Source organism: Rhododendron vialii, chromosome 6a (assembly GCF_030253575.1).
Source record: "Rhododendron vialii isolate Sample 1 chromosome 6a, ASM3025357v1".
Taxonomy (NCBI): Eukaryota; Viridiplantae; Streptophyta; class Magnoliopsida; order Ericales; family Ericaceae; genus Rhododendron; species Rhododendron vialii.
This window is the reverse complement of record NC_080562.1, coordinates 38,084,595-38,109,158: the sequence shown is the minus strand read 5'-3', so window position 1 is coordinate 38,109,158 and position 24,564 is coordinate 38,084,595. Positions and strand designations below refer to the sequence as shown.

Here is a 24,564-nt window from a genome sequence, read left to right as displayed (position 1 = left end):
GAGAATAAGCTGCAGATTTGGATTTCATTTTTTCCGACATACCGTACCAACTTAGTCCGGTGACTCATTTCGGTGACCGGAAATGGCACGTCGCAGAATTTGGTTATTCAGTTTTTCACGTGTGAGACCATGTAAGATTCTAGTTAAATTTCTGGGCAATATTGGGTGTGCACCCTTGCCTTCGAGGGGTTGAGGCTTTTCAAATTGGCTACCTCACAAATTCACAATTTATCGATTTGATATACCAATCTTCTGCTTCAACTATGAAGAATAACCCTCAAGTGAACATATTCCATTTAATTGTAAAATTTTATGATTGTCCACGATTCCACGCGTGGTTCAATTACTGGTTTAACAGGCCGTCCATGATTCCACACACGTGGTTCAATTACTGCAAAGGAAGCTGCCCAAAATTTGTTCCCCGAGTAGTCCTCCCGGTAAATTCTAGTAAGCATTCGCGAATCATCTCTCAAGTATATTTGTAAGGTTCTGTTCATATCAAGCTAGAAGTGAAATCACTTCAAAGATTGACACATTAAGTAGTAAAGATTAATTTGCAGAAGAAAAATGTTATACACGATGACAACAGCGAAGGCCCAACAGAAAAAGGAGAGCCTCATAACATCTGGTGAGCTAGAATATCGACAGGAAATCAAAATCTCTCAGCTGTCATTACTGCAGGTTGAGCTTTAGAATTCTTCCTTGCAAGGTAAGGACCCCTTCTTACAGCTTCATCCAACTGCAGACAAAAGAAGCAAATAGGTAAAAGAGAAAAGGAAAATCTAAGGCCCGCAAAATCTAGATATGTGTGCAGTAATCGACAGTATAAACTCATGCAATTAGACACAGTAGGGCTGCACCACGCATCATAAGTTTATGCAGAATTGCATGAATGCATTCCATCTGTTCCGGCATGTATTGGAGTTTCGAAATCAAACATGCATAAGGACCTAATGGGAACCTCACCTTTGCAGCGATTCCCGCCAGGGCATGGTCACTTGTTAGTTTAGGTGACGACAAGAGGGCCTTACTAATTGCCTGGCAACAATTATGTCTAACTTCCATACCTGAAAATTTTCCACAAATGTGATTTAGAAAAAATAAAATGAACAGAAACCAAGAAGAAAGACCAATGCATATACTAGCATTTTGGAGTGCAGTAGTGTAGATCAATGTTTAGTGGTTTGCCTAGAGGAAGATCTTCTGCTCTCTACATAATAAGGACCCAAAACTGCAGCACCATGTTCTCTTTTTCTGGCACAAATGGTTAAAGAAAACTAGTACAAACGAGCCGCTTTATTATGAAGGCTAGCCACTTTATGGACCGTGAAATCTATATCTGGTGCACTCTAATTTCCGTTTTTCTGGAAAGAGATGTTCCATTTAATCACTAAAGGGTTCCAACAACAGTGGTTCATAGCTGTATTTGTTCACTTCTACTAGTTATCAATAAGGGGACAAAGAAAACATCAGAACCACAACACATAAGAGAATGGAAATCCAAAATAAATATTATTTCATCTTCTAAGGCAATATGTAAAACAAATACTATTAAATTGACATAAGAAAGAGGTGACAGCACAACAAACCTATCTTAGTGGTTTCAGTAAATGGGTCAGTCACTATATTTATTATCTCTTGTCTCGAGCATATCTCCATCAAACACCACGGACGAGCCACCAATCCTGTTATCAACCGATAACCCTGGGATATTCACACATATTTTCCACATCAGAGCTCTTAAACAGAAGGGAACTGACTATTGTCAACAACAAAACAGGGTAGATTTCTGTTGAATGATCCTGTGGTGGTCCAGTTACTTTAGGTGGTATTGAGTTACAGATCATTTTGAACTACAAAAGCGGACAGCAAATCAAAAGAGGATTGCAAATCATTTCTTGTTTTGTTTTGTTTTTCCTGGAAAAAATTGGCACTCACCAAAGAAACCATTCAATTAAACTCTCTTAGTTACAGAATGAAGGTTAAATACAAAAATGCCCTTCAAAAGAGTCCAGTAACGATGACAGTAAATCCAGAGAATCATACTCCTTAAAGAGTGGATCAGTAATTGTGATTTGAGGTGAAAGGAAAGAATATTAGCATCAATGAAACTGCTTATCTAGAACACTTCGTCTTCTAACAAGTAACTGAAACTTGTCAGTAAACACAATAAAAGAACAAGGACAATAAACATAAGAGAACAGTCAGAGAAAGCTACAGTAAATTGTTCAACATAGGCTTTCAAAAAGTTCCTTATTGAGGAGGAATAAACTTTGTAGAGGTGGGAAAAGAATTCTCACAGCGAGACGAATTTCTGATTCCTGTTGAAGAACTGATAGGAGAAGCCCCTGTAAAATGCAGCAAAAACTTGGTCAATTTGATCAATTTTAGAACAAGGAAGAGGCATAAGCAAGAAACAAACCCCATAAACACAAAATAACAATTTCTATTAGCACAAGAAAATTAGAACTAGGATGCAAAATATCAAATCCTATACAGCATACACGTAAATAACCGGTATTCAAATACCAAAATGTAGAGAGACTTGGCATTTCACATTTGTTACATGCTTTTATGTACTTTCTCTCTTTCATTTGGTTTTCAAAGCGAACCAAAAGGTCCTCAAATAAAGAAAGAAACTAAAATCACCAAATGACTGACTATAAAAAGGATAAAGCAACATAGATAGAGAGTAATCAACTGACAGATGGTGCAAACTTTGAAGATTTCGAAGCTGTTTCATAGATCAAGAATCGAAGGCTTTCTTCGGCATTAACATTCAGAATCCTGTTGCTTTCTGATCGAGGTTCTCCAGCAATATTTCCAAGAGCATGCAATGCTGCCTGTAATTTCCATCCATCAACCATCCCAAATCAAAACAATATTGTTAAAGTAGATTAAAAGAAGGCAACACAACTTCTCAACCCATAGAAATCAAAATGTGCAGGACAAACACCTCCTTGTTCTATGATCTCACTGTGATTTAATAATGTTTATCACTTTATCTCTTCGTAGGTTTATCGTGTAAAGTTTTCATATTGGCCGAAATGCATAAGCTGTTCAACAAGACCAAAGAGCCTGATCAGGGAACAGGTCAAAAGGGCCATGCAACACATGGAACAAGTAAGATTAGCTCACCAGCTGTTTACCACGCCCATGCTGATCAAAGGCCGCATCAACAACATGTCTAGCAGTTGGGGGAGTGTTTGAGAGTAGAACTGTTGCTCCTTGGATTGCTTGAAGCATCATAACAAAACAACAGCAGTAGGAAACAAGAAAGGCGGATTGTTAAGGCCTGATCACTATAGGAGTGTAGAATAGTCAATACTTCAGAGATTATTGGTGTACAGTTCTAAGAGTCCTCAAAGAACCTGTGCCTCGACATGGACATGGATTAAGAAGAAACACACACATGGAATTCAATACTTCAGAGATTATTGGTGTACTCAAATTACACATTCCTTCTGGAAATTATCACAAGAGAAATGTGAATAAAACGGAAAGAAATTGCACAAAGTGTTAGCTTTCTGTGGACCCTGGATAGTTTCATTTAACGCTAAAAACTGAAAAACTCTACCAATAGGCTGCATCTCCCTTTTGGCAACTTTTCACTTATTCAGTAATATCAAAGGGCTATGGGGGGCAGAATGATGCAGCAACTGGAAAAACAAAATAATCAAAAGTAACACCTACACTAGAAGTTGCATCATCTGAAAGCTTCCCTAACTGCATATCATCATTATACACCAGCTTCTACGTGCATTTGTTAAAGTTTATACTCTATCAAGACTCTATCGCATAGCTGCCTCTCTTTTTTTGCCATTTTCAGAGTGAAGAAGGTACAAGCAAATTGAAGGTAAAGAAAGTTGATTCACCCTGAGGCATTGATTTTTCGGGATAGAGGCATTACTTACTCATCCCTATTTCACCCAATGCTTCAACTGTGCACTCAAATTCATCTGCATCTTCACTTTCCAACAGCCCAAGCCTTCCAACAATAGCTGAAATAACAGTATTAACACCTAGCATACAGAATCCGAATTAGTAGATATAACACAACGATCTACCAGATGCTTTCGCTACCCAAAGACTCCAAAAATCCAAACTTTTCTAGCAAGGACTTACAAGGCACCTTTCCTTAAAGTTGGGGCAACTATAGTACAGTGTATTTATGCAATTTGCTTTAATATTCTCTACATTATTTGTTTAATGTATAAAAAATATACTATATAGCGGTATAAGGAGTAAGTGAGTAACAGTTTGAGCCCTATAAATTATGCTGCAAATCTTTGAATACATAAGAAGGTACAAAGAGAAGTTTTAGCAACAGACAGCAACCTGTTTGCTTTGCATTCAACTAAACAGAGGAAGGTGGAGGAGAAAAGAACTAACATATCCACATCACCACAAATCCCAAGAAAATCAAAGCCTCTTGTAAATGGTTCAAGCATAATTTTTTAAACATAAGAAAACAAATAAATTCCCAAAACATCAAGAACTTTGGGAGTTGCTCAAAAGGCTTACTAGACTCATCGATAAACATAAAAACATCCTCCTTGGACAAAAGCCTTCCAATTATCGTCATTGCTCTTGCTCTCAAAATTGATCCAATCGACCCATTGCTGCAGGAAGATGCAACTTCTTTCACGGCATGAAAGGAGAAAAAAAAGAAAAAGAAAACAGAAATGTGACTATTTTTCCATACAAGTACCTTATCAATGAAGCAAGTATTTGAAAAAGGGTAGTCCTCGATAAGAACTCTGTGCTATGCTGAATTTCTGCCAACTTCATGCCTCATAAACCAGGTAACAACATAAGAAATAACAACAAAAAGAATTCAGATATAATACAGCAACCAATATGTGACACAGATGCAAGGAATGAGAAACACAGTCTTGTCTTCCTAGAAGTTTTTAAGGCCTATGCATTGCTTGGTCATGTAAAGAATAAGATCATTATACCATGGAATGTTGACACACTTGACACCTCCATCCTAGCTTAAATTAAGATGGTGCATCAGGGAGAGCTAAAAGTTCAGAACAGGTAATAACTGACTTCATAAAAAAATGACATGATACAAGAATCGCCCGTAAACCATGCTGCAAGCAATGGCATGTACACATTGGAATCAATTCAAAATGTAGGTTAAAATTGACAAACCTCATAAAAGAGCTCCAACACACTCAAAGTTACGAGTGTATCGTTCACGTTTCTCAGTTCTGCTTCTAATAGACTAAGCAGATTCGAATTGTAAACTACAGATGCCACAGAGCTGGAAATCGAGAATAGCTTCACAATCAAAGCCAAAACTCGGACACGTCCCTGAAACATGTCGAAGAACAAGTGACCATGTAAAGAAAACATGGGTAGATAATCTCAATATCGTATAGAGTGGGCATGACCTTAACTTGGAAAAAAAGGTTGTTCTTGTTGTCCTTGTCAGTTTTTAGAATTAAGAAGCCAAGCCTGGGGGAAAATCTGATTCAGTAAAGATGACCTTCTCTAACTAACCTCAAGGGCACTGATGAAGGCCGACATATCTAACCAGTAACAAGGCTAAGATAGCAACATAACGATATAACTAACACATATTGTGTCTAAGTAACTATGCTTATACATGGCTAAAACACAATCAATGATACTCCCTCCGTCCTTTTTTAAGCGTCCACCTTTCAAAGTCAAACTTTTTAAAGAGAGACAAGTTTTTGCATCCTGAAGATCCTATTATTAAAAGAAGGCACGTGCTCCACCTCCAATTGGAATTTATGCTGAATTTCTTTGTGCAATTATGCAACCCCTATGACAAGGGAGCCGGATTAGTCAGCATTTTTCTCTACAACAACAAGCGCAAAGTCGTAAGACCACGTACGGGGGCTGATGCCTGCCCAGTGCCAGAAGGTCAAGGAAGTTGGTGACCTGATGACAGGGGAGCCAACGACTGAAGCCCCGGTGAACGGCGGCCGTAACTATAATGGTCCTAAGGTAGCAAAATTCATTGTCAGGTAAGTTTTGACCCGGAGTTTTCTGGAACATATCAATAAGCCAGACCCATGCTGCGAGTTGTTTATGCAGTTAAAAATTATTAACTTTTCTGAAATACCCTTTCTATTTAATTGTTGCATTTAATTTGATTCTTTGGATTTGGAAAGGTCAAGATAAAAGAAAGGGCTAAATAGGAAATTTACTAAGTTTTACCCATTGAATTTTCAAAATGGACACTTTTTAGGGACAAAACAAAATAGAATAGTGGACACTTAAAAAGAGACGGAGGGAGTATGATATGGAATGCAGCAAAACCAACTGAGCAATCAAAAGATTCAAAACTAATTTAGGATCACGATTTAAGAGCCACAATTGCCCTCCCAAAAAAATGTGGGACCAACTGACCCCGACTTGATTTCATTGTTGTTCTATCTACCCGAACACCCGACAAAACAAAATAGAATAGTGGACACTTAAAAAGAGACAGAGGGAGTATGATATGGAATGCAGCAAAACCAACTGAGCAATCAAAAGATTCAAAACTAATATAGGATCACGATTTAAGAGCCACAATTGCCCTCCCAAAAAAATGTGGGACCAACTGACCCCGACTTGATTTCATTGTCGTACTATCTACCCGAACACCGCAAGTGTATGCTTGACAAAAATATTGACATGCAAAACATTTTCACGTCAATCTTTCCTATCGGTGTCGGTGGGTAGATGCTGTGAGCGAATTGAATCCTTGTAAGTTGTGCCAATGGCTGCCTAAATTGCATAAACCTAAAACATGAAATATGAAGTATAAAGTCCCATACCAGTGATGAGCATCGTGCTGCTACATTTCTCAGATGTGTAGCTTCATTGACATTAGCTGGAAAGACCATACCCTACACAAAAAATTAGCAAGCGACAACATAAAATAAATATCAAAGTTCATAGGAAGTGATTATGCTGCTCACCGCAGCGTAGGGCCTCTTAGGTTCTCAATACACAACTAAATAAATCAATCAATGAGCTTTCACCACAAAGAAGAAGAGTAGCACCCAAGTCCTTACCAGTCCTTCTGGAGAACCAACAAATTTCCTAATTACATCCGTCGAGGCAGTGGCAACTTGTTCATCACTGGAAACGAGAAAAAGTAATTGATCTGACACCCTTATGAGTTATAGTTCAAAAATTGACACTGAAATGAATTTCGAACCAAAATAGCAATAGAAAGATGATATTATGAACAACATTTGTCCAACAAACACAAAGCAATTATACAATACAGAAACAATACCTTTTACTGTGTTCTACCCCATATTTCAAGAGCATTTATTGTAGGAAAACTTTCTTCATAGATAAAATACATGAACAACATTCTAAGGAACTGAAACAAAAATCTTGTCTAGCCACAGAAGCTCTAGGTTGTTTTCTTAGCAATTTGGTGGAACAAGGTCCAGGCAATAATTTTTAGAAAGTACAATTACTTTTGCTGTCCTAGCCTTCATGGAGTCAATGCTGCAAATATAGTTCAAGTTTATGACCTTCTTGAGGTCGTGCAAACAAAAGAACAACTTATCCAACACTTCAGAAGGTAAAAAGCTGAAACAACATGATTGGGTCGATTAGAGCTGACGAGGGCACTAGTTAAGCTAGTTACACTTGAAAATTAAACATTAGAACATTTTGAATATTGTTCTTGCTTGCAGACCAAAATCAGCCAACGTCACTTTAAGGTTTGAAAAAATGCCCCAATTGCATCTAGTAGAATGGTTGCAATCACATGAAGTATTGCTTTCATTGAGAGAGAGAGAGAGAGAGAGATCAGATAAACTTTTGGCAAAGTTGATAAGTAGAGCACCATTCTTTCCTCTTGATAGTGTGACTAGCCAATTAAAAACCTAGCAACTTCTTAAAAAACCCATCCAAACTTTCAGGTCAACCTCCTGGTTACGAGGTAAGAGAATACTCATAGCATGACCCACAAACATCCAGTAAAAGGAAATATGATGAAAATATAAGACGAACTAGTAGAAAACTAACATTTTCGAAAATGGTATCAGCTCCAAAATGGAATCTCAGATGTTTACCTCAACAGGTGAACGCAACATGATGAAGGCACCAAAAGAAAGTATTTGAGAAACGAAGAAGTTCTAAATTACAAGGCAATATAGTGGGACTAGTGCTAGCCCGTGCCTACGGCACTACGCATCCTGGTTAAAAGGGGATGGCAGTTGTGTGATTTAGGTGAAAATCATGGGCACTTAACCGGAAAGTGGGAAGATGCACTACAGCCTTTGGATCAAATGAATCTAAGTCGTTCCAACAACTTGTCCCCACATCCTTCTGTTTTATAATAGAGATAGAAGAATTACACAACCACACAAGCTACATAAACAGTACAAACATTTATGCCAACTAGCACAAGTACCGCGTGAAACAACCTCAAGTTTCCATGACACAGTAGCACATTGTGCAAAAAAAAACATAGAGAACATATTATCAACAGAAGAAGGGTGTCTCAATACTAAATGACTGCTCTAGTCGATGATGGCTAGCTAGATTATAACTCGATCTTCCTGGCAGTCACTAAAATTCAACTGTTCTCTCAACACATTACGTTTTATATACCCTTGAAGTATTCCAATGACCAACAAGTAACTGACAGTGACAAAACCTCTCTACACAAGTGAAGAGATACATTCCTATTGTAAATCTGGACTAGAAAAGCTAAATTGTGAAAACACACAAGAACATTTGGGCAGCTTACCCATCAATCAGGCACTTAAGTAGAAGAGGATACACATCATACTCGACAACTAGCCGTGCTGCAGAAATATTGGTTTCATCAAAATACTCCCAAAGGCAAGAAACCTGCTCAGAGTTGTCATATCGGGAAAGCCAGTTAAAGAAATCATTTAGTTAGGGAATAATAAGCTAAAACATGGTCATTGTTTGCACTTTGCATACAAGAACATACATGCACTTATTCTCACATACATATTTTGTTAGGAGTATTGATACTACAAGATAATGCAGACAAATAACAATAACGGAACTTAGCATCAACCCTCAGAAGGAACATGTGGAATAGTCTATTATGAAATGATGATTGGCAACTCTCCAACCATAAAACTTTCCCACTCCAGCAATTATGGCCAAGTCTCAAGGCAAAACTTAGCCAGCAAATACAGAAAAAAGTAATAAGGTAAAGCTGAGAACTTTAGATATGTACATACTGTTTTGCATGCGACGTATCTGACTTTTTGAGAATCTGCCCCCAAGCCAACTACGACAAAAGGCTGGAAAAAATGGCAGAAATAAGTAAGAAGCACAAGAGCAACCATACTGTTTAACAAACTAAATAAAGGCAACAAAAAATGGAAGTAAAAAAGTCAATCAAGAAAACGCAGCACATGCCAGCATGATACAAGTAGCTTCAGTGAAAGTCGGTTTATCAATTCAGAAGATTGTAAGTCTTGATGTAGGATTAAAAATTGTGCACATGGAATTGGACAAGAGTCTTAAGAAAATCCTTAGTTCATAAGATTATATTTCGTGATGTAGGGTTAAATGGAGTTGACGGAATTGACAAAATCTTATCAAAATTGGAATAGTGCTCGCTTCCTCAAAGCTGAAATGAGATGCCTCGCAATCAGGAAAAAACAAAATCGATGTCAGAACTTTGCAGTCTGTACTCCACCTTTAACTCGGCTTTCTTGTCCCAAATTCCCAATGTTCAGGTAGCAAAAGATGTCCTTTACAAATATACTCATTGACAATTGATTTTCACAATTCGGAAGCACCCGAAGGAGAGATTAACATCACAGGTGGCACAAATGAAATCAACTAATTCAAGAAACTACACATACCATGTACTGTGGAATGAGGGAGGCCCCATATTTTGTCCCAAAAATCCTCTCCAAGCAAGCAACCAAAGCATTTTCAAGACCAAGCACATCTGCTTTTGTTTGTAAAGCACTGCAAACAACATTATACCATCATTCAGAGAATTAAATACTGAACAATGATTTTCATATTCTTTTGTTATGTCAAATTCCAGAAAGACCGTTTCTATTACTAATTTTCGATGCACTTTAAAGGCCAATTTCTTAAATTGACAAAAAGAAGGGAAATGCCACAATACACATAATTTTCATAGCCTTTGTATAAAAAATAAAAATAAAATAAAAAAAACCATGAATTTTGTAAATTTTGTACATAAATACACACCATCAAGTTCGAATTCATAACATTTGTATCTTATGAGTTTTGTCTTGATGTTACGAAGTTTTAATGCAAATGTTATGAATTTATATACGAATTCTATGTGTATACATGAATGGTAGGAATTGTAATGCAATCCAAGGGGTGCACTGCGTACACGCCCGAATGTACGCGCTGTGTGTATTGTAGCATTTCCCCAAAAGATAAAACAAAGACCAAGAAAATTAAGCATATTTTTACAGCAGCTAAGTGTGAAAATCACTCCCCAAAGATTTTCAACAGCAGATATATAAGCGATTTCTTCAGCTAAAGCACAAACAACATTCCAGCTAAGTGAAAAAGCAAAATAATTTATTTACCAAAGCAGCTTCAAGAAATCAAGAACATGGTATTAGGACTTGTCGAAGAGAAAAATCAATAACAGGTTTTTGGCTTCAAATGAAGTAGGCGTAATTTGTGAAAATTACTTGATGATGACTGGGAGAGGGAATCGGAAAAGGAACTCCTGCGTGGAAGCGTCGGATAGAAATCCTGATAAGAAGAGATAGAAGGGCAGAGTTATGTAAGGGTCGGATAGAAATCTTGATTGGGGAGAGTTGATTACCGGGGTCATGGGCGAATTCTGAAGCTGCTTCAAGTAATTGAATGGGATCGGTCACTGAGTATTCTTCTTCCATGGCAACACCGAAAGTCGATCGAGAAAGGAGAGAGACGGTGTTAAGACATAAACCGAAAACCCCAAAGGTAGGGTTTGTCGGTACCTATGAAAAATTTATTTAGGTGGGAGATTTTGTATAAACCATTTAAAGCACCCGAAATTTTTGTAATTAAATAAAATCTTTTAAGTTAAAAGTAATTTCGAAAAAAAAATTAGGAGTATTTATTATCCATGGGTGAGCCTATTTTTATAGTTTGTTTTCTAATAATAATACAGTAGATGTGATTATAATTCAGGTCGATTTGATAGTGATCGTCAATATATTCACGAAGCAAATAATATGATTCGATTTTCCAATCTCTACAATATCATACTACTAAATAATTGATCCAGATTACTTATAGTGGATTGATTTGGATAACATAATCGGTTCAACAATTTATTTGCTTGCCTTTAATAATAAATCTTTTAATTAAATTTTGACCACATCGTATGCATGCATAATAATAAGAGGATAATATCTATATGGTAATGGTCAGCAATTCTCAAGAGATTTACCACAAAAATGGTAGGTTAATGAAGCCAAGCAGGCTTTGGCTCAATGGCATTAGGGGTGCAGTACTTACGTGATAGGAGAAAAAATGTCTGAAATTCAACTTCTCTTTTAATGTGTTAATCGAACATTCTCCGACTTTCGCCCATAACAAAAAAATGATAGGTTAATGAAATGAAGTGTGACTGGAGAAGCTAATTAAGGCTGCATTCTCATGATCTTAAATTAAATTTGTGAATTCTGTTTTTATTTGAATTTTTTTCGTATTTGTTAATTTTGCTTTAAACTTTTGTGGATTATTGATTCGTCTCGACGAGAGGAATCGAAAAAGTTTTTTTTTTTTTAACTTTTACCTAAGTATTTTGATAAATAAGCAATTTTTAGGCCAAAAAGTGACTCTCTTTTTTTTTGCTAAAAAATGGATATTTATCAAAATACTTAGGTAAAAGTAAAAAATAAAATTTACTTTTCCGATTCCTTTCGTTGAGACGAATCTATAACCCACAAAAATTTGACACAAAATTAACAAATGCAGAAAAAATTTAAATAAAGACAACTCCCAGATTTAAGTTCATAAGAACGCAGCCCGTAAGCTGATTGAATGGGCCAAGGTGGAGCCCGTAGGGTGGGTAAAATCACCAATCGTAGTACAAGAGTTGACTATGGCTGCTATGATCTACCATGTCCAGCTTCCTTCTGGAGTACCTTGGAAAATCATTTTTCCCACTGCTTGTCACCATATCTATCTGGGCTTTCAGAAATGAATCCATTTTTGAACCTGCAACGTTACTAAACTCACGGTAACCAACCTGTCCGAGTGAAATGGGCTAAGCTTCTTGATCTCTGTCTGTCAATATACATACTACCAAGAAACGGATTTTCCTTGGATGGGATCCCCTGCCTTCGGCTTCGTATGAAACTTAATGCGGAGAGCATGCAACGGTAAAGCTGGCATCGGAATTTAGACGGTTAATTACAAATCATGATGGGCAATGGTTAATGCATGCTTAATTTTATGGTTAATGCATGCACTTCTTATACTTCGTGATGATTTCCTGGGTAGAATTCGTCCAGGTAAAAAAATGGTTCGGTATGGTGCATGGAAGGGATATGTCCCTCTGTCCTTTTTTTTTTTTTTTATAGCAAAAATGTGCCTACTAACTAGGAGAAAAAGGAGGAGAAGATCCGACCAGAACACAAAAGGTGAACATATATAAGTCGTCTTGCTTTAATATTTGCAAAGAATCTACATGTTCGGTTTGGGTTTTCAGAGAGGTTTTTTTAAGAGTAATAAGTGGATTAAGATAGATACAGAAAATTTATTAGAGACAGTGCCCAAGGATTTTGAGACTATAAAACGTAATCGAGGCCTACTGGGAATAAGTTAGCTATGCTAGTCAATGACATCAAATCGGCCGGACTTGTCATATTTTTTTTTAGGGATAAGATCAATCGAAACAATACATTTTAACAAGGTTTATGAAAATTAGAGCGAAAGATAAATTAGAGATAATAGGTACATCGTATATTCAGAATCTCCCACCTAAATGACAATTTTCAAAAGCTCCAACGTTTCTATTTCATTGAGAATTTGCACAACGTAAAAAGCTAATCCCCACTAGGAGTGCAAATGAGTCGAGCCGAGCTTTTGAACTCGGCTCGTATACTAAACGAGTACTCTAAAATTCGAGCTCAAACTCCGCTCGATTACCAATCACGTCAAGCGGAGCCGGGTCTTAACGAACCGAGCCATGAGCTGCTCGTGAGCAGCTCGATTCGTTTGCAACTCTATATCAGGTTATTACAACATTATTTCCCCTAGTTTCAATTCTTTTCGTAAAGAGGACAGTACATGCCATTGTGCACTGCTGAGAGACTAGCTAGAAACAAAAAAAAAATTACAGGCAAGATGAGCAGGACGGGCACAGCCATGATAACGTAACGACCTTTATGCCCTCATGCCTCATAAGTCATAATGATCTTCCATTTAGAGAACTTCCAAGGCCCAGCTTTCTAGTGTTTGGAGTACTCCAGAAAGTATACACACATACACTTTGTGCACAGATTGTGCACAGATTTTATTGTGGGGCCCACCACGGGTCCCATATGAATCATCCGAGCCGTTTATTAAATGTAAAACACTTTTTCAAGGGACTCCATAAAAAATAAGCTCAATCCGATACTTATAAGTGCTCGATCCAACCACATAACTTTTCATTAACCGGAAATCTGAATGAAAAGTTAGATGGTTGGATGAAGCACCTATAAGTATTGGATTGAGCTTATTTTTTACGGGGACCTTTGAAAAACTGTTTTACATTTAATGAACGGCTCGGATAATTTGTGTGGGACCCGTGGTGGGCCCCACAAAAAAATCTGTGCACAACCTGTGCACAGACTGCTATGTGTAGCAGCTCTCGGAGTACTCTTCCCTTTACCTTGACTTCACAAGAATACAATTCCACATATTGCGCAATTGTACTACTCCCATTTATTTATTTTTTATCGGCTTGTACTACTCCCATTAGGCGTGATTTCGGTTTGGCTCGGAGTGAAATTTTTGAAAACCGATTCGGTTCGGTCCATATTTTTTTAGGATAGATCCCGACCAGAGTTGAGTTTGCTCCGGTTCGGCTCGAGGTGGGATCAGTCCGGTCGGAGATTTCGGTCCGCCCGAAATAATAAAATTTTCATTTAATTTTAAGTGTATATATGTAAAATATATAAAATATATAGTCGTTCGGTTCGGTTCGGTCGGGCAAAAATTTCAGAAAACTGAGACCAAATTGATTTCAGTTCAGTTCGGTCCGGTCTGGTCCGGTCTGGTCCGGCCCGAAAAAATTCCTCTGTCACCCTGATCTAAAACCGAACCGATCAGTCGCTTTTTTTAGATTTTTTCGGTCTGTCGGTTTTTGTAACACCCCTGACTCCCATTATCCATGACATGGCATTCATCATTTGAAAACACCAAAACTTGCACAAATATGGTAGGCCGCGTGCCTTGTCGTTTCTAGTCCGGGACAGTACTGGACCCGCTCCTCCCATATGGAAATATTGAACCCACCATCATTATAAAATCTCAATCTCAAGTACCCCCACCCAGAAGCTAGCTAGCTTTGTTTGGCTTGTGCCCTTTGGAACCTTGGACTCGAAAGTAAAGTACAAATCAATGTGTAGAGAAAACAACTAGTACTATATATATATGAATAGACAAGGGCCCCCATGTTTTTTATTTTTTCAAAATAAGAGTTTAGTTGTAAAATACAAAGGGATATATCACAATTATTTTTTACAATTACTTATGGAGTTTGTCCAGTATGTTTAAGCTACTTAATTACAGAGGCAAAAAAAGATACAAGCGCACCTTATAAATTAATATCCATGTGGAAAGCAAGGGGATCAAAGATTTGTACGTAGTAGGGTCAAATATCTAGAGTCGTTAAGAATTCAGATGAGCTTGGGAATAATAAAGGGCGACAGCTCAAGTTTTAGTAAGACGATTGAGGTGTTTTTTGACACGTGAAGTCAATTTTGTGTCAAAATCTGATAAAATTGATAAAATCTCACTGAGGTCAAGTGACCCCACTATACTCTTCCTCCCTCCGCCTTGGAGAAAATAGTGCGTTGAAAGATGTGTTCGTAAGGTTTGGTGCTGTTTCCAGACCTAACCGGAAATGGATGATAAACATGTACTCCTTATAATCTCTAATCTACCAGATACACAAGATTCAAACTCGTATATTTATATATGATGATATGTTTCTTTCTAGTTCAAAAGATTCAAACTCGTGACCTAAGATATAGAATAATAAACTTACCATAATGCGTAAAACACAGACATCCAAACACAAATCCAAATATATCTCTTCAATGCATGCGAGTCCCATGAATATACACTGTGAGACACATTTTGCTTTGATCATCAGAAGAGTAACATTTTATTAATAGGAAAAAAGGGAGGGAATACTAACCAATTGTTGGAAAATACAATCAGTTGAGAACAAAGCCCAAACACACCTTAAGGGACAAAATCCAAAACACCTGTGGGCGTAAAATACTCGGATCATACAATATCTATAGTACATAAACTACTGCTCATGAGCTTCAAACCCATGATTTTCATCTATTCTTTGGGTATAAACTGAAATGCGAAAAAAAAAAATTTTAATACAAATAATTCAAAAAGTATCAAAGTTGAGCAGCATCAATGTTGCAATGTAATTAAATACTTCTATATATATATATATATGTATATATATATATATATATATATATATATATATATATATATATATGTCTGCATAAGTTACAGGCTGGAACTGGGTTTCATCGATCACCATGGGGAATTAACTATCGAGTTCTGCACTCAAAAATGAATGTCCCGACTCAAACTAAAGGAACTGATCAGGGCATTTCGATGATGCGAAATGATCATGTGAGGACCACATCGATAGGGAGATGTGTATGAAAAAGGCACTGCACGATATAAAATGAGTATCCGGCCGTTTAACTCAGATGGAGGGAACTAGATATATAGTATGATATAGTACTGCTACCTAACTTTGTTTTTTGTGGTTCGATAGCAATGTCCGTCAGCTTACCTGCATCTCGATTATTGTCCTTCTCGTTCCGATCGAAAACAAATCATCCACGTCAGGATTAGGAGATTCATAGGAGATTTTTATCTCTTGTAACCTGACCTCAAGAGGTTTTCAAGTTTTGAACGGATGATGTCTAGATTTAGAGCTCATCTCTTGTTGACAATCGGGGAGAGAGAGAGAGAGAGAGTTTTATTTTTCCATTCCACAACAAGGGCTCACGGGTAGCTTTGGCAAAATATGATTATGGAAGTTTAGATATGATTCTAAGGCAATAGCGAAAATCTATAGTTTGGTGTTGGTTAAAGGGAGCATAACATCAAGTTTTATTTTAGGGTTTTTGCCATTTTGGTGTTTCGTCCAATTTTTTATTGAACGCTCAATGTACCCTTTGTCGGAACCCGCCACGCGTGTAAATGGACAGCGATCGAAATAGTCCTATGTACTAACTACTCCAATATTCATCAGAAGGAACTAATATATATATATATACACACACACACACACAGTCTGTCTCCCGTAAGGACCACTTCATTTTAATAAAATGCAGATCTCCCTTTCCCGATTGAATTTTGATGATCCGAGCCGCTCAATGTGTTCAGAACGTGATTTTAAGGGTACCCGCGAGAAACCAGCAAAAAAAATGACCGGAAAGGGCTTCATCCGAGTAGTTTTTGTTTATTTTTTATCGAACAGTTCAAACAAAAACTGCTCGGATGAAGCCCTTCCCGGTCATTTTTTTTGCTCATTTCTCACGGACACCCTTAAAATCACGTTCTGAACATATTGAGCGACTCGGATCATCGAAATTTGATCGAAAAATGGGAGAAATGAGGAGGTCCACATTTTAACTAAAATGAGGACCCCCTCATTTGAGACTGACTGTGTGTATATATATATATATATAGCCATTCAAGCCCTTCCTGGTCTTTTTTTTTTTTGATGATTTCTCGCAGGGACCTTTAAAATCACTTTTTGATCACCTTGAGCAGCTCGGATCATCAAAATTTGATCGGAAACTATGATGTGTTTTTTTAAGTATTTTTTTGGATATTTCCGGAACTGCTATATATATATATATGAATTATAAATGTCTGTTGAATCAATAAATTAGGGGGTATCGTTAAATTGTGAATTTGATCGATCAGGTGGATTTAATCACCCTATCCAACCGACCGTACCTCCATGCAGACACCTAACGTACCCATTTATAGCACTACAATAATTCCCTAAATAATTTACGTAAAGCAGTACTTTATATAAAGAGGGTGGCCACCATTTTTAACTGTAAAAATTTCAAAATGCCACCTGAACTTTTACTCAAATATCACAGAAACATCTAAACTTAAATTTTTTTCAATTAAACACCTGAATTTACAAAATTCTCAAATCTAGGCCCCTGCCATTATACTTCATCTAATTTGTTCACAAAAATAATGACGTGGCATATTTCTCTCATTAAGTGCCCCAATTGCACAAGATAGGAAGTCTAAAAGATACACACAATCAAAACTCCTCCTCTCTCTTTCTCCTCGCCTCTTTTTCCCTTCTCCCACCTCTCTCTCTCTCTTTGATATTCGTTTGGTTTTCTCATTCTGATCTCTTTTTGTTCCCATGGGATACGTGTAAATGAGAAAGGAACAAATCATTTAATCATATCTCATGGGAAAGGTACAAAATCCAAAACCCGAGCCCGAACTTTGCATCACCCACGTGTAATCACCATCACCAAATGACAGCAGCTAGAATAGCAAACCAAATCCTCCTAAGACTAGTATCTGCTTTCTTTGAAAATTTCTAACCTTCCCACCGGTAAACAGAGGAGTGACGGAGCGAAAAACTTGCTTGCAAACTCAAACTCACATGCGAGGTTGATCGATGGGAGCGGCAGAAAGTGGGAGGCAGAGGCGCTTGTTGATGACTGAGGACGAGGTCATCAATGGATTCTGAGATGGGCGTCGTTGCCAATTTTCTTTCAATTTTGATCAATTTCGTTTATGGGTGATCGATTTGGTTTTTGAGTTTACGGGTTTATGGGTTTTTGTTCTGGATTTGCAAGAGAGAGAGAGAGAGAAAGAAGGGAAAGACAGGCGAGGGGAGAGGGGTTTTGATTGTGTGTATCTTTTAGACTTCCTATCATGTGCAATTGGGGCACTTAACGGGAGAAATATGCAACGTCATCACTTTTGTGAACAAATTGGATGGAGTATAATGGCATGGGCTTAGATTTGGAAATTTTGTAAGTCCAAGTATTTAATTAAAATAAACTTAAGTTCAAGTATTTATGTGACATTTGAACGAAAATTCATGTGCCATTTAAAAATTTTTCCTCTAATAATTAAGACACCACCACACTGAACTCGCAGTTACTACTAGCTAGTACTGACCATGCATTGCATTTTCTGTACGTACAGCCAACATATGTGTATAGTGTAAGCACCATAGGCTAGCTAATTTCCTTTTGTTTTCTTTTTAATCATTGTAATTTATTTTTAAAGATTAATAGTTTTTTTAGTCTTTCAAGAAAAAAAAATGTCGTCTCAAAACACACACTCACACCCATTTTGACATCCAATTTTGTTTTGAATCCTACGGTGGTTGTCGCTATGTGCGGATACCTTCCTCATGGTTCAAAGCTGACCACATAATCTACCTGCGGTTTTGAAAATGTGCGGATAGACCCCCTACCGTCATGTTTTCCATCCACATTAATGGAGGTGTATATCACACCTCTAGAATGTAATCTGAGTCGTTCATAATGTATTAAATAAAAAATAGAGTATTTCTGTAAAAAATCATCTCGATTAGGCATCAATAACCTAGTGATCTAATTTTTAGTAAATTCAAATTCAAATTTTTAATTTCATAACAAAATCGATTCGACCATGAGCTTTTCAATTTTTGATTGACTTGAATTTTGACATAGATGTAGTACTCGTCAAAATTTATAATATTAACGGTTTGGATTCAATTTTTGGTATAGGGGATGGTGTAGTTAGATTTAAAAATGAAGAATCAAGGGACATGATGATGATGCATGTATCGGTCTGTTAATGTTGTGTCCGTTAATATAGATGAAAAACATGACGGTATGAGATTTATCCTCACATTTTTAAAACTACATGTAAATTATGTGTTCATTTTTAAACCATAAAAGAGGTATCCGCACATGGCGAAATCTCTAGTTAGGCTTACTTGAACAGGTTCGTTGTATATCTTGAATAGTAGTTGTGAAGATCTATGGAGTCTTTGGTGCTGAAAGGACATCTTCTAGTCGTTTAGTACTACATGGACATTCAACGCTCCGGGTGAAGTCTTTTTGTGTAGTTCAAAGGGCACTTATGAAAAGCTCGAGAATTCAAGATTTGTCAATCATACAAAGGTATGATGAACAGAATTTGACAAGTAGTTCTAATAAGAACTTGTGGTGAGGATCGTATGATCAACATGATTTGACAAGTAATTCTAGTAAGGACTCGTGGCGTACAGAATCATTAGTAAGAATACTTGTAATCATATAATCGTTATAGTGCATCAATAATCCATTTCGTGATTTTTACTCATATTTTGGATTTTTCACGTAAATATGTATTTTTAGCGATTGTCACATATAATCGTTATAGTGCATCAATAATCCATTTCGTGATTTTTACTCATTTTTTGGACTTTTCACGTAAATATGTATTTTTAGCGATTGACATTTCTGGTATGAGTTTGATGTGGATTAGACAAGCAAATCATAATTCTAGCATAGGAATTTCATATATATATATAGTAATTATAAACCGAATAACCATAACAACTATAGTATTTTCACATAACTTATGTACTTTCATACAAATTTTACATAACTAATGTACTTTCATACAAATTTATTGTGTTCATGTATCTATCGACGAGTTCTATAAAATGAACAATTGCTGTGAAGTGTGAACTCGAGAAGGACTGCAAATGCCCAAAAACCGGACCGGACCGGACCCAAAAAGGTGGACCGACGCTCGGTCAATCCTACAATAGTGCATGTACATACTTAGCACGAAGATTGCTCAAGAGTAGTCAAACAAGATACTACTTACAGCCATCATCTTCTAACTACGTGACACATGCATACTTACAGAATAATTACGAGAATAAAAGCCCAAACAAACTTGATTAGATCAGTACTTAAAGGGAGTTCAACAGTTAAATACCATACATAAAAGCTTCATTACTTGAAGTACAAACCTAATAAACTTCTAGAGAGAGAGAGAGAGAGACAGAGTTAACATAGCGCTAGTGAGAGATACTAGTAAGTCCACATGCAATCAAGCTCAGTAGATCCCACTGCCATCCTGGCCCCATCACCCTTCTGAAGATTCTCCGGCGCCGACCAGTTCCCACCGGAGCTCCAACCACCCAAGTCACCACCAACCTGCATTAGCGGAGGCGGAGGAGCAACCGCCGAGAAGAAGAACGGCAGCGGAAGGTTCTCCTGGAGTGTCCTCAAGTTAGGGTACGCCCCCTGCATCCCCACGACATTCCTCGAGAACCGGTCCGCCGCGGCCACATTAAGAGGAGGCGGCGGAGGGAAGTCGAAGTGGGCAACGTGGGTATTGAAGTAGTTGTTGGCAGCGGAAGCAACGGTGGAGAAACAGGACACGTGCTCTTTCGTGGCGGCGTTGACGTCGTAGGAGGAGCTGTGGCAGTCCGCGACGGCGTTGGAGGAGGAGGAGCCGGCCGCGGCGTACGGGGAGGAGTCGAGGAGAGGTGGGAGAGAGACCGAAGAGGGGGAGCTGGGTTCCGGGTAGAGGTTGATCATGTTGGAGTTGGGGCGGTGTTTCTTGCCGCCGCCGCCAGTTGCTAGTGCGGAGGAGCCGCTGCCGGAGCCACTCTTCTGGAACACCCGGGAGATCACCCACTCATCCTAAGATTATGTGAATCCAAAATGTCAATAGCCAAAATCATAATAATATCAAAATGCTGATGGAACATTTATCTCTTGATAATATTCTGAACTGTCGAAGTACAACACTTTTTTTTTTTCTTTTCTTAAAATACAAAATACTCCAACAAGGTTATAAGCACAGTAATCATTACTTTGATAACGGTTTTATAGTACTAGAATTCCTATTGTCAGGACATGCATGATTGTAATTAAGGTTATGTTTTTTCAGTGATTCGAAATTCATTCAATCTTATATTGGATCCATACGATCTGATTCAGATTCAGATTCGGCGGTGGAAATTTTCCAACGGATCAGATTGAATATTGGGCGCGTAGGAGGGGATCAATACAAAGTACGTACAAAGTTGAGAAGTTTTTCACGAGCTTGTTGAATTTTTTTTATTTTTGTGGTTGGATTAATAAAACGTTGAAAATGATTAAGAGAATGTAATACTACGATTACTCGTACAATATAAAAATAGATTGGAAAAGATATGCTGACAATAGAAAAATCCAGTCCTTGTCCTGCATGCATGTAATTATTGCATTAAATGACTAAAGTCTTGAACTTACCATGAAAAAAGAAGAAGAAAAATCTTACGAAGATCTGATTTTTTAATGCCCACAAATTAAAGACACTTCCTAACGATTTTCCATAAATGCCTTCCCACTGTACGGAATACCAACATAAATTTCGTGGGGCAAAAATCAGACAAATACTAAATGAGAATAAATTTTTTACGCTGTAAACATTTGTTTAATCCAAATTAAGTGCATTACGACACGTGTTAAAACAGTGATTTCAATCAATTAATAAAACATGGCGATGTGTCACAATGTAAATTGATTTTGAGGAAATATATATTTACACCTGCAGTGTAAAGAATTTATTCTCATACTAAAGAGTTACACACCTTATTTAAAATGAAAATTTCTAAAATCAGCCCAACGGACCGATAATAGTAAGTGTGTGAATATATATTAAAGGGTATAAAAAGTATATAAAAATGTGTTTTTCTTATCTTCTAGTGTGCTTATCGTCAACCTAATGAGCTGCAAATATAGCAAGACTGATTTAAGATATAGTATATTGTATCGGTATTTTTTGTTGATTTTTGTATCGCAAATGCAGAATGAAATCTACCAAAAAAAAAAAAAAAAAGAAGACTAACCAAGCATCTCAAAAAAAAAAAAAAAACCCAGCACAAGTGACGACATAAATAGTAATGATGCAAAACACTAATCAGAAAATGTAACATTTTCACAACATGGTTCAATATAACATAATATTATGATTGAAAATTATTCAGGGCGGAGTGCAATTTTACTCGTCCATTTAGACAATCGAAAGTTGAGATACTTTTTTTAACTATTACGAATAATAAATATTTCGTAACGTTTAATAGTTTGTCTTTAATCGATATCGTTCAAAAGTATTTGGACGCCCAAGTTTGGCCGCCGTACTTCATTTCCAGGAGGCCCCGTTCAAAAGTTTTACTCTAAATATTATACTCCTATAATCAAAATTAGACGGTTTTTCATTGTCCTGTCATATCATAATCACAAAATGATGTAACACTAACGATGAAAAGACCTAACATTTTATCATTAGGCACACCCTAAGATGACGTATTTGCATGTTCATATACAATTAAGAAAACTTAGAGAGAGAGAGAGAGAGAGAGAGAGAGAGATGACCTTGGAGCTTCGGGAGATATAATGGTAGGCAAATTTGCCTTCAAGACGGTACTCATGCATGACCCAGTTGCTCTTCTCCCCCTTCGGAGCCCTCCCTCTGTAGAAAACTAGGGTTTTCTTCATACCCAAAAGAGAACGAGTCTTGGAGCTGTAGATCTCTCTGTCCTTCCCCGTAGCCTTCCAGTACCCAGCTTCGGTGGCTCTGTTTGTTCGGAGCCCAGTTGGGTACTTCCGATCACGGAGGCTGAAAAAGTACCACTCTTTCTCCCCCATCTTTGATTTATCTGCCCCACAAAACAAAAATGGATTACCAAGTCGAAATGGGTTTTTTGAATTTTTTTTTTCTTAAGTGTTCACCTAAAATTACTTGGCGTTATTGTCTCCATCATTTGTTCTTTTTTGGATTTTTACGAACTTCATGTGAAAAAATTTATGTTAAAAAAAAATTCAAAAGCCCTAAAGTCGTGTCTTTAGGATATCATACTATCTCAAGTTTTAATATTTGATCTAGTCAGAAATAAATTATTAATCTAAAAAATATCTCTAAAAAATCAACAAACAATAATAGTCGTTATTTATAATACTATAAACGCATTAATGAGTCCTGAGTAGAATGGGTTTGAAATTTTGATTTTTAAAAAAACAGAAAAGGTGATGTTAATTACTGTTTGCTGGTAGGTGATGATGATTGACAGAAAGGAGTCAAAGAGGTTAGAACCGTCCTACAAAACACGTAACAAAAAATATTCTTTTCCAATTTCTACTTTTCAATCCATCACTGTTGCTGATTGAATCGTGATTAGCATTTCTTGTTCACAAAAATAATTAAAAATAAAGTAATTAAACAAAAATTTGATTTTGAAGAAAAATGGGTTTCAGAAGGTTGTAGAAATTCTGGAAAATGGGTTTTGTGAAATCTTTTTTTTTTTTTTTTTGTACCAGGAAGCTCCCAGGGCTCGCATTTGTTGAGATCGACTTCAGCAATGGCTCTGGCAGTGAAATTGCAGTCGAGAACCTTCTTCAAAAGGTAGGAAGTGATCAGCTCTTCATCTGTGGGGTGAAATCTGAACCCAGGTGGCAAGCCCGAATCACTGTGGTTGAAATGATGGTAAAACTCCATGGAGATGATCAAATGAAAACCCAGTTGGAGAAATTAGGGAGTAGGAGAAAAAGACAGAGTGGAGAGGCCAAAGGGGGAGGGGGTCCAGGGCTTTTTGTAGTAATGGTGGAAAGTCTGCGAATTGAGAGAGAGAGAGAGAGAGAGAGAGAGAGAGAGACAAGGGAAGAGAGTGGAGTGTTTGAGGGGGGTTGTTTTTCGGGATTTGATTTGATGAATCTATTGGCAGAAGAGAGTTGGGGTGGAAAATTATTGGCTAGTCTTGGAACACCGAGCCCGACGCTTTAATGCCGCACTACTTTGTAAGGTCAACCGCTAAAATTATGAGGTTCGTCCCACCTCAATATACCAAGGATTTGATGCATATCGGCCGGTTCATGTTACATATTGGTTCATTTTATCTCTCACGATCGACTTAGGGCCATTATTGGTCTCTTTTTCATCAATTAATTTTTTTTGTCATAAATGACTTTTAAAAATTCACGACTACAACAATCGATTCCCATTACGTACTGTTCGATACTCCCGATACGGTTATACCTCAACCGTTACCGCAATTTAAAACCTTGAGTCCATACCCCTAACCACCAAACCCCTCGGAACTTCAATTTTTTGGGTCGTGATGACATTAAGGCTCCATTCCGGAACGATAAATAAGTACTTATTTTTTAAGAAGGTAATTTCAAGCTCAAAAATCATGAGTTTACGCAAATAATTTTTCTATCACTATGGATCTTGTTTGATAGATCTCATTGAAATATTTAATACGGTGCAAAAAAAATTGAAAAATTATTTTTCATTTACGTTATTTTTGAGTTT

The 24,564-nt window shown here is 37.2% G+C and overlaps 2 protein-coding genes across 2 annotated transcripts; both read right to left on the bottom strand.

Moving 5' to 3' along the window:
* Positions 1 to 413: 413 nt before the first annotated feature.
* Positions 414 to 10,954, bottom strand: LOC131331565 (uncharacterized). The gene is made up of 17 exons (XM_058365595.1): positions 10,802 to 10,954; positions 10,665 to 10,728; positions 9,843 to 9,951; positions 9,210 to 9,272; positions 8,741 to 8,844; positions 7,041 to 7,107; positions 6,801 to 6,872; positions 5,161 to 5,322; positions 4,712 to 4,785; positions 4,525 to 4,622; positions 3,915 to 4,022; positions 3,139 to 3,236; positions 2,706 to 2,843; positions 2,301 to 2,348; positions 1,590 to 1,704; positions 967 to 1,067; positions 414 to 739 (listed from the first exon to the last, which is right to left on the bottom strand). The coding sequence occupies exons 1-17, from the start codon at positions 10,872 to 10,874 to the stop codon at positions 653 to 655; spliced, it is 1,581 nt and encodes a 526-aa protein (XP_058221578.1). The 5' UTR covers positions 10,875 to 10,954; the 3' UTR covers positions 414 to 652.
* Positions 10,955 to 20,137: 9,183 nt separating this feature from the next.
* LOC131331568 (protein CUP-SHAPED COTYLEDON 2-like) lies at positions 20,138 to 23,924 on the bottom strand. Its single transcript, XM_058365597.1, has 3 exons — positions 23,568 to 23,924; positions 22,629 to 22,912; positions 20,138 to 20,909 (listed from the first exon to the last, which is right to left on the bottom strand). Exons 1-3 carry the CDS (start codon positions 23,746 to 23,748, stop codon positions 20,292 to 20,294), a joined length of 1,083 nt encoding a protein of 360 aa, XP_058221580.1. The 5' UTR covers positions 23,749 to 23,924; the 3' UTR covers positions 20,138 to 20,291.
* Positions 23,925 to 24,564: the final 640 nt, after the last annotated feature.